General features: G+C 40.5%; 1 protein-coding gene across 2 annotated transcripts in view; it reads left to right on the top strand.

Annotated features, from left to right (window-relative positions):
* The window catches only part of ST8SIA2 (ST8 alpha-N-acetyl-neuraminide alpha-2,8-sialyltransferase 2), a 95,858-nt gene that overhangs the window by 76,550 nt on the left and 9,586 nt on the right, over positions 1-9,722 (top strand). The window contains exon 6 of one of the 2 annotated variants that reach the window (XM_020964394.2): positions 3,370-4,565. The exons of the other annotated variant lie outside the window; for it this stretch is intronic. Within the exon in view, the coding sequence (XP_020820053.1) occupies positions 3,370-3,508 (139 nt within the window). The 3' untranslated portion in view covers positions 3,509-4,565. Of the gene's footprint in view, positions 1-3,369; positions 4,566-9,722 lie in introns of those variants that run through there. 2 annotated transcript variants of the gene reach the window in all.

The following is a 9,722-nucleotide window of genomic DNA, read 5'->3' on the forward strand; positions in this document are numbered from 1 at the left end:
ATCCTAGTGCTATCTCTCAAAATCAGAGAACTGTGTAGGGAAACTTGTATAGAGACTCTTAGGGAAATGTTAGATCTGGAATCCAACTGATTTGCTCTAGTCTGAGCATCTCTAGGACCTAACTGTGCATCATAGTTTCTCTACAGGGAGTCCAGTAACTGTTAAAATGTTTTTTAACAGAATGAGACATAGTTATGGTGCTTACTTCCCTCCTTGAGATGTTCCTGGAGCCAGTTTCCTTGAAGAACGAATATTTTCTTGTTCCTTATGAATTTCAAATTATGTTTTACAACTGCCCAAGAAGCCCCAGATTGGATTCTATGGAGAAGATAACAATAAGGGTGGACACTGTCCCAATCTAGAAGACTTACAACCCAGTACTGACAATAGTCTTCAGCTAAATTAGATAAATACAGCCCAATATTGACTCACCATAGCAATAATTCAGAGAACCTTAGAGATGAACTATTCTGACTTCTTTTTTATAGCTGGGCTCACTGGAGCTCACAAAGGTTGAGTGACTTGCCCAGGGTTTCACTGGTAAACCCTTACCTCCTAGCTTGTAATTTAGTAGTTTCTCCACTATACCACACTGAAAAGGTACAGGCATGTTTGTAATACCTGGGTATCCTTCAAGTGAAGGAAAGCAGCTGTTAAGATTGTGGCCAGCAATTCACAAAATTCACTTAACCCTCTTTCAACAATTTGGTGACAACTTAGTCAATTCTGTTTCATATATACATATGTGCCTCCTCCAAATCTAGACAAGAATATTTACAGGAGTTAATCCAGGTAAAATTAACTAATAGCATAAATTTTCTTGTTGAAATATAGTTTTGCAATCTGATATTGAATGACATTGCTAACATATCATTCCTTGGCTCCAAAATCAATTTTATCAAACTTGGAACTTCAGGAGCGCAAAAGTAAATGATAGCTCTAGTATAGACCTGCTCTAAACTTTCTGTTCCTTTGATAAACTGGTTTGTGACTGGTGGGGTGGAGGAGGGGAAAGGGGAAAAGGAGTGGGAGGAGATAGGTGAAATTTAGGTCCCAACTCTGATTTAAATATTCTGTTACATTATCACCAAAATTCCACGTTGCCTTCAAATTAATAGAAACACATCAAATTTTGTGACGGCATTTACTCTCATTATGGGGAATCCAACTGGCTTGTTTCTTATTTTTCCGACTGGTTTGGTTGGTAATCTGAGTTTATTCTTGAAAACTCTTCACATTGCAGGGACCCCCAACCTTCTTACTTCTCCTGCCCTGCCCCCCCACAGTGTTTTCTAACCATTATCCTGTGAACTCTCTAGTAAGGAATATGAAAGGAGGTTTTCTTATAGTGCCATAGCTGTTTGCCTCTTTTTACTGCCCTTTAAACTCTTTTAGGAAGTGCCTTTGAAAATATACATGTTTGCAAGTACCCTATATGCTCCGTCAGCCAAATGTTAGCTCCCTGAGGGCAGGGGTAGTGAAAAGCTCCCTGGCATTTGAATCAGAGGACCTGGGTTAACAATGCAGCTCTGCCACTGACTAACTGGGGCAAATCACTTCAGGCCTTAAAAAAAATGAGGAGACTTGACTAGAAAGAAAAATATATGATCCTATGTTTAAAAAAAAATCACTTCTTTTACCACCTCTTGCAAACTGAAGGATGATTCAAAAAGAAAGCCTGGCAGCTGAACTAGACGATCTCTAGAGCCCTTTAAAATCCCACTTTTCTATAGCATATCTGTCTGAGTAGGCTGAAGAAGGTTCGTGGAAGTCTAGAATTTTTGTACAGGAACTCAAAGTCCCAGGCTAATAACAATAATCATAATAATCACTGGTATTTGTGTAGTCCTTATTGCTTATTTAATTCCCTCAACAACCCTGTAAGGTAGGTATTATTACTATTATCCCTATTTTACAGATGAAGATGAAGATTTGCTCAGGGTCACAGAGCTAGTACCTGCGGCCAGATTTGAACTCTGGTTTTCCTGTGCTTTAACTGCACCACCTGGTTGCCTTTAATAACAGCCACTGAAGTCAGGGACTGTTTCATTTTTTTTTACTTCTGTCTCCTGCGCCTAACACAATGCCTCCAGGTTGTGGGTCCTTAACATGATTGTTGATTGATTGATATAATGAACTGGAATGTTCATGAAGTACTTCTCTCATAAGAATCCTATGAAGTAGATGGTCAAGTTACTACGAACTCCATTTTGCAATGAGGAAACTGAATCTCAGAGATTTTAAGTAACTTGCCCAAGAAAACACTGCTAGTATTTTGGCATTGTCAAGATTCCAAGCCAGGGCCCCTGACTCTAAAAGTAGTGCTCTTTAATTAGATAATATTTGTAAAGCACTTATCACAGTGCCTGGCACATTTGCTATTCAGTCATTTTCAGTTCTGTCTATGATCCCTTTTGAGATTTTCTTGGCAAACATACTGGAGTGATTTCACACTTTCTTCTCCAATTCATTTTACAGAAGAAGAAACTGAGGCAAGCAGAATGAAGTGACTTGCCTAGGGATACCCTGCTAGTAAGTGAGTGAGATTGGATTTGAACTCAGGAAGATAAGTCTTTCTAACGCCAGGCCCATCGCTGCACTATGTAGCTGCTTTAAATGAAATATTTGCAAAGCATTTAGCACAGTGCCTGGCACCTACATAGTAGATGCTTAATAAATGCTTATTCCCTTCTCTTCCTTCTTTCCAGTACATCAAATTGCCAGAGGTTCAGGGCTTTTCTCAGTCAATAATGGAAGAAAAAAAAAGATGTGATCCCAATATAGCACTCTAAAGTTTGCAAAACACTTTACTTGTTATAGTTTAGAACCCCAGGCTTACAAATGGTCCAGGCTTTCACTTTCTTAGTAGAGAGTGAGCCCTACTTATGGAAAAGCTGTAGGGTTTCTTTCTTCCATGGCATCCTGGTAAAAGCAGTGAATGTGAAGTCAAAAGTTTGAGCCCCAGCTTTGATCCTTACTGACCAAAAGGTATCATGTAAATAGAGGCAAATGAACTTCTCTGAGCCTCAGTTTCCTTATCTGTAAAATTGAGATAATATTACTTATACCACCTACCACACAGAGTTTGAGAAAAACTTCTTTATAAACCATAAGGTGCCCTAGAAATGTGAGTTGTTATTATTCATAGACTCTTGAAACAGGCAAGAGTCCACCAGAGTGTTAGTGAAACTGTTTTTAGGAACTGAGCTTTAGAGAAAGCCCTTTGTCAATGTTCCTTGACAGTTCTGGAATTTAAACTTCTATCACTGCCCAGAGAATCACTTTTGTTTGTTTCTGCTATGTGCCACCACAGGAAGACTTGGCTCTGTGCCCCAGAAGCGATAGATTTCTGGTTGTGTTTTCACTCAGATACAGCCAGATCCTGAGAGGGAACCAGAGCTTAGGCAGGTCACAAAAGCATCCACCTGATACTAAGCGAGGGACTGGGACCTATGGAGAAAGGAAGGAAAGATGCCAATATCCACAGCAGCACCCACCTGTTTTATAATTACCTCTTCTGAAGTGATGCTGAACCAGGAAGCAGCCTCAGTTTATGACTCAGTGCCTAAAGTTGAATGAATGAATGAATGAATAAATGAATGAATAAATAAATGAATAATTACTCCCAATAAGGAGTATTAAATGAGGTCAGTAGGCTTTTTTTTCTACCTCTCTAACAAATATAAACCCTGTAATATAACACCTGGACCCTCATGCAGAGTTTTAAAGAACAACCAGCTAGTGGTATAAATTTAATTCTAGAATGCAAGTTAATTCTGATAATCCACAATCTCCCCTCAAACACCCTCCCCCTCCACCTACAGGCCATTTGGGTAAAAACTATGCCACTCCCTGTTTTCAGGGTGATACCTTAAGGAGAACAATATCCTTCCTAATAAACACAAGCATCAGGAGCTCCCTCAGCTGATTTATACAAATATCCTATTCTACAAATATTTTATTTTGGCAGCTTACTAGCTGGTGCCCTGTTAACCTGTCCATTCAGACTGGAAAACCCCAGGAATGAGTTTAGGCTTCTGACACTTCCCAACTAATGAGCCAGCTGGCCTTCCCTCCCAGCCTTGAGTACTCCATTGTTTAACAAGCTATGGACCCCACTTGTAGGCATGGAATCATGCCATCCTTCCCAAACCAAAGCCATCTGATTCTGTAGCCAGACTGCAAGGGTGACTCACTTCATCCTAGGAAATATCCATGATACCAGAGCTTCCAAAGAAAGAGTATTAATCGATCAAGAGGTTTCCCAGGGCCACTTTGGATTTTGTACCTATGCCAAGGCAAGCCCTATTCATTACAGCTGGTCTATTCTCTGGTTGGCTGGAGAATCTCAAACGCCAGCCAATCAGCTGAAAAGCAACATGGGATGATGGGTAGAACATCGATAATTGGAATCTGGGAATTCTTTTCCCAACTTTTCTTGTGACTGACATCAGCAAGCAAGACTTAATATGTCATTTGGCCCAGTTGAGCAATATAAAAATAGAAAAGCTTCTCCCTGGGGGTTGAAGTGACTCTAAGATATACTCCATATAACCACGTCACGTTGTGAGCATTCTGGAGAGATGTGCTATAAAAATATAACAATTGACAAGCATTTATTGAACACTTACTGTGTGCTAGTCACTGTGCTAAGCAAAGACAGGCCCTGCCTTCCACGGACTTACATTCTAATCTCTGAAGTTCTTTTTGTCACTTATTTAGACTGTGGAGTAACATAGCCTCAGCATGCAGGGAAAGGAACTTGGGACTCCTAAAGAGAAGGAAGGATGCACATTACAGAAACAAATTCTGCTCTTTTCACTTATTGCTACCTATGTTTCAGAAACATCTACCTTAATAGTTATTGCGATTGGTGCAGCCAATTTGAAAAATAGTTACTGCCTTCTTGGAGATTACCTTGCCTTCTAATTAAAATCTTGGGCCTGGAATATTAAAGGTGCATCATCAACCCAGCATCCAGGATGTACCCAGCTAGCCTCATTTGAGGAAGAAAAATTAATTGGTTTTTGTTTCAAATCCCAGCTGTTATCCTAAGGAAAGGAACAGTATGCATGTTGACCACACAGACATGATCTAAATTGGCCAGAGCAACCAAAAAGATGAGAAAAGAAAGGATGGGAAGAAGGGGTAGGATAGAGAGTGATTTGTTCCTTTTTAACCCGGTTGGCTTTTATTACAAACTGCCCAGATGTGGTGCCCCCTTGTTCCTGTTGGCATCACTCAGCAGTCCTTGTTTACCTGTACAGTGAAACTAGGAGATAAGAGGGTTCTTCCTTAGAGATGCATGTTTTATTCATTTTGTTACTGTCAAGCCATATCAGGGTTAGTGACAAGGAGTAGCTTGTAGCCTTCTGGAGGGCTCACTGTGGTATCAGAGTGAGGGTCCAGGACCAGGGTTGCTGCCACAAGGGTGGGTCAGTCAAACATAGCCCAAAGGGTGTTAGGCGGGAAAGGTGGGATCATGCAAAGTAACAAGAAGGCAGCAAAGTGACATGAGGAGCCAAGGATAGAGACAGGATCTGAGTCAAGAGCCAAAGCAAAAAAAAAAAAAAAGCATGGTGTAATCAAAACAAACAGGAGATTCAGAGTTAGAAGACCTAGGAAGCATGGTGTAATCAAAACAAACAGGAGATTCAGAGTTAGAAGACCTAGGTTTCCATCCCAACTTTATTAGTGACTACCTCTGTGGACTTGAAAACATTATCTTACCTATCTGGGTCTTCCTTTACTAACCTATAAAATAAGAGGGTTGACTCAGGGATAATGAGAAGACTGGGATTGAGGAGTGGGGGAGGAAGGGAGCCGTACAGTGGATGATAGCTGTTTTCATGTTTTAAAGGGCTGCATGGAAGAGGGATTACACTTATTTCTGTCTGCAGCAGTGGGTAAAAGATGAAAAATGTAGGCTCCAAGTAAGGAAAAACTTCCTAATAGCCACGTGATATAGTGAGATCTCCTCCTGTAGAGGTCTCCTCACAGCTGAGGCTAGGTAACCACTTGTGAAATCATCTATCCAACACCCTCATTTGAAAGATAAAGCAACTGAACGCCAAAGAAAGGAAGTGACTTTCCTGAAGTCATACAATAGCAATTAACGTAGTCTGGATCTGAACCCAGATCCTCCGAGTCTAAAAACCCAATGTCCTTCTCACTACAAGTAGGAGAGAAGTATTATTGCTAGCTCCTACTTCAGCCTACTCCTATTGGTTGCCTTAATAAGCAGTGCTTTGTGGTACTTGGGACTTAAATGAGATGCCCCCATTCAAGCAGAGTGGGTTAGGCATAGACTAAGCCTATTAATCAATTGATAGTATAAACAAGTGGGGCAGGTAGGTGAATCAGTATGTAAAGTGTCTGGCTCGGAGTCAAGAAGACCTATCTTCCTTAATTCAAATCTGGTCTCAGATACTTCCTACCTGTATGACCCTGGGCAAGTCACTTAACCCTATTTGCCACAATTTCCTCGTCTCTAAAATGAGCTGGAGAAAGAAATGGCAAATCACTCCAGTATCTCTGCCAAGAAGACTCCAAAAGGGGTCATGAAAAGTCAGACAATACTGAACAACAACAGTAAAAGTAAGGCCAGATCATAAAGAGGTAAGGAAATTGCTAAATGTATGTGGCCAGAAAGATCAGCAAAAGAAACATTGGGGTGGTTCAAGGAAATCATCGGGTGAGGACGTTTAGATTCTGTCTACTCGTACAAAGATAAGTAGAGGAGTGAGGCAATTATCTGACATTCATGTAAAAATATAGATGTAGTAGGGGTGATAGAAAGAGTAGTTAGGTTTACATCCCAGCTCTGCAGCTCACTACCTGTGTGACCTTGGATAAGTCACAACCTCTCTGGGCCTACTTCATCTTTAAAATAAAATGGCTAAACTAGATGACTTTTTTTTAAACAGCTGGAGCTAAGTGACTTGACCAGGACCACACAGCTAATAAGTATAAGGCTGAATTTGAACTCATGTCCTTCTGACTCCAGGGCTGTTGCCCTACCTACTGTGCCATCTAGCTGCCCCAAACTAGATGACTTCTAAGATCCCTTCTATGTGTATATCTATGATTCTGTGATCCTAGTTCAATTCAATTTAATAATAAGCATTTGTGTGAAAGTCACTAACTTAGACAATGGAAATACAAAAATGAACAACAATACTATCCCTGCCCTCAATGAGCTTAAAATCTAATAGGGAAACAGTTATCTGGAAATTCCCAGATCATTAATGTCAAATATTTTTATTTTTGCTAAATTAGTGCCTAGAAAACAAGAGAGTCTTGTCCCAGATTGCCACTGAAACAGGTGATTCTGCCTAAGTTTTCCCTCCTAAGCAATGGAGAAGCAACAGATTCCCAGGATCTCAGCGTTTGTACAAAACTGGCCTTATGTGCCTAAATTAGGGATCATCATTCTTGCATTAGGGAGAAATGATAGACTTATTTGTGAGCACGTTGCCAATGGGTATCCTGAGACAGAATTCTAATGCAGGGCTCCTGATTCCAGTGTTCTTTCTACTCCACCGTGCTGCTTTTTTTCTCTTCTCAGGAAAGTAAATCAATAAAACAGCCAGATTTGCTTATATGGTTACTTGATCCCCGGTTCTTTTTCTGCCACTTTTTCTAACTATAGCTCCACCAGCCTTCAGTGGGTGGGGACCTCTGAAGTGAATAAGCGACCACAGCAGCTGATGGAGAAACCAGCTCTCAGTGACAATCTGGGAAATACAGGCTGAGCCAGGGTAATCCAAGCCAAATCACAGCTGGGCCCTCAATGGGAAATTCCATCTGCTGGCTGAGATAGCAGCTGGGAAACAAGGAGTATCCCCGCTCCCCAGAGCTTTTCCTCTTAGGCCAGCACTCATCCTAACAGAGGATGCCCTCTGCAGAATGGGCCATAGTACCAGGAAATGCAGGAAGCAGGGAAGTTCCCTTTTTACCCTAGACACGTACATACAAGCAAACTTCTGAGTACACACACAGCTCTCTTCTGGGAAGCTTCATTCCTTTCTCAAAAATGACAGCATCATAAACACATACTTTTTAGCTTACTGTTGTAACAATTACTTCTGCCACTGGTTCTCTCCATCTAATTACTTAATTGGGGAAATAAGTAGCTGATAAAATCCCAAGCAGGACTTTTAAAAGCCTTGTATTTCAACTGACCAGAATACAACAGTGCTCAAGAGGACCCCAAGGTGATTTTCAACAGTTCATGTTTACCATATGGCAATATCTATAGTTTTGTTTGTGGAATGCATTAATTCTTTACTCTTTTTTTTTAAAGACAGGTCACCTCATTGGTGTTACATCAAATGTAGAGTATTAGTCATAGGATTGAAGATCTAGAAGGAACCCCAGAGAAAAATCCCCTCATTTTACTGATGAGGAAACTGAGGCCCAGAGATGGCTAATTATTTGCCCAAATCCATTTAGGTACTAGTCAGAATTTGAATTCAGATTCTCTCATTCTAAAGCCAGTGCTCTTTCCACTGTACTATTTAGTTTTATTTTTTATGGTGAGAGTTGTTTCGGTTTTCTTAAAGTGGCAAATGGAAAGAAGTGAGGTAGGGATCCCACAGAAAGTATCTTTAGACAAAACTCACAGTATAACGCATTTCTTCCCTACACCATTCAATCAACTGTATGTAAGGGAGTAATTCTTAGATTCATTCACTCAGAAATGATTTGTTAAGATTATTCATTGTTAGGGGCAGCTAGGTGGCTCAGTGGATAGAGTACCGGCCCTGGATTCAGGAGGACCTGAGTTCAAATCCAGTCTCAGACACATAACACTTACTAGCTGTGTGACCCTGGGCAAGTCACTTAACCCCATTGCCTAGCCAAAAAAAAAAAACCATTATTCATTGTTAACTTGTTGATGAGTATTATTCGTTTTTTAAGATTAATGATTTATTAAGTGCCAAGCACTGTATTAACACCAAGAATACAAAGACAAAATCATAAATCTCTGTCCTCAAGGAGTTTCTATTCTACTGGGTGAAAACAAATAAATATAAAATTCAAACAAAGTAATATTTGGGAGAAGACACTAATAACTGAGGAAATAAGGAAAGGTTTTGTGGAATACAGCACGATGTCCAAATACTGATCTTTGGAGGAGCCGATCCTGAGAAGCAGAGAGGGGAAGGGGGCATTCAAAGAATGGAATGCTTCAAATCCTGTTTGAAGAGTTAAGTACAGCTGGCCAATAAAGACATAGGGAACTTGTCGTTATGAGTTATAAAGACAGGAAAAAGAATGATGATGGCTCAAAGAACTGCACTCATAACATTCTGTATTTACAAAGCTTTATCTCTAGAGAAGCAGAAAATACCTCATGGATGATCATAGCTATAAGGGGCCTTGGAGATCAGCTAGCTAACCCCATCATGTTACAAATGAGGAAACTGAGGCCCAGAGATGTTTAAGTCACATGCTCAAGGTCACCCAACTACTTAGTAGACTCACAGATAGATCTCAAGCTGGAAGGGACCTCAGATGCCATGTAGTCAAACCTCGTTTTATAGATAAGGAAACTGAGGCCCAGAGAAATGAAGTGACCTGTCCAATGTCATAGAGCTATTAAGTGTCACAGGTGGGATATGAACCCAGGTGGGGACAGAATCAGGATAAAAACTGTACACTGGAAAGAATACTGACTCTGGAGTCAGAGGACCTGTGTTCAAATCCTGCTTCTGACC

This window comes from Phascolarctos cinereus, unplaced genomic scaffold (assembly GCF_003287225.1).
Source record: "Phascolarctos cinereus isolate Bilbo 61053 unplaced genomic scaffold, phaCin_HiC Scaffold_3;HRSCAF=262, whole genome shotgun sequence".
Lineage (NCBI taxonomy): Eukaryota > Metazoa > Chordata > Mammalia > Diprotodontia > Phascolarctidae > Phascolarctos > Phascolarctos cinereus.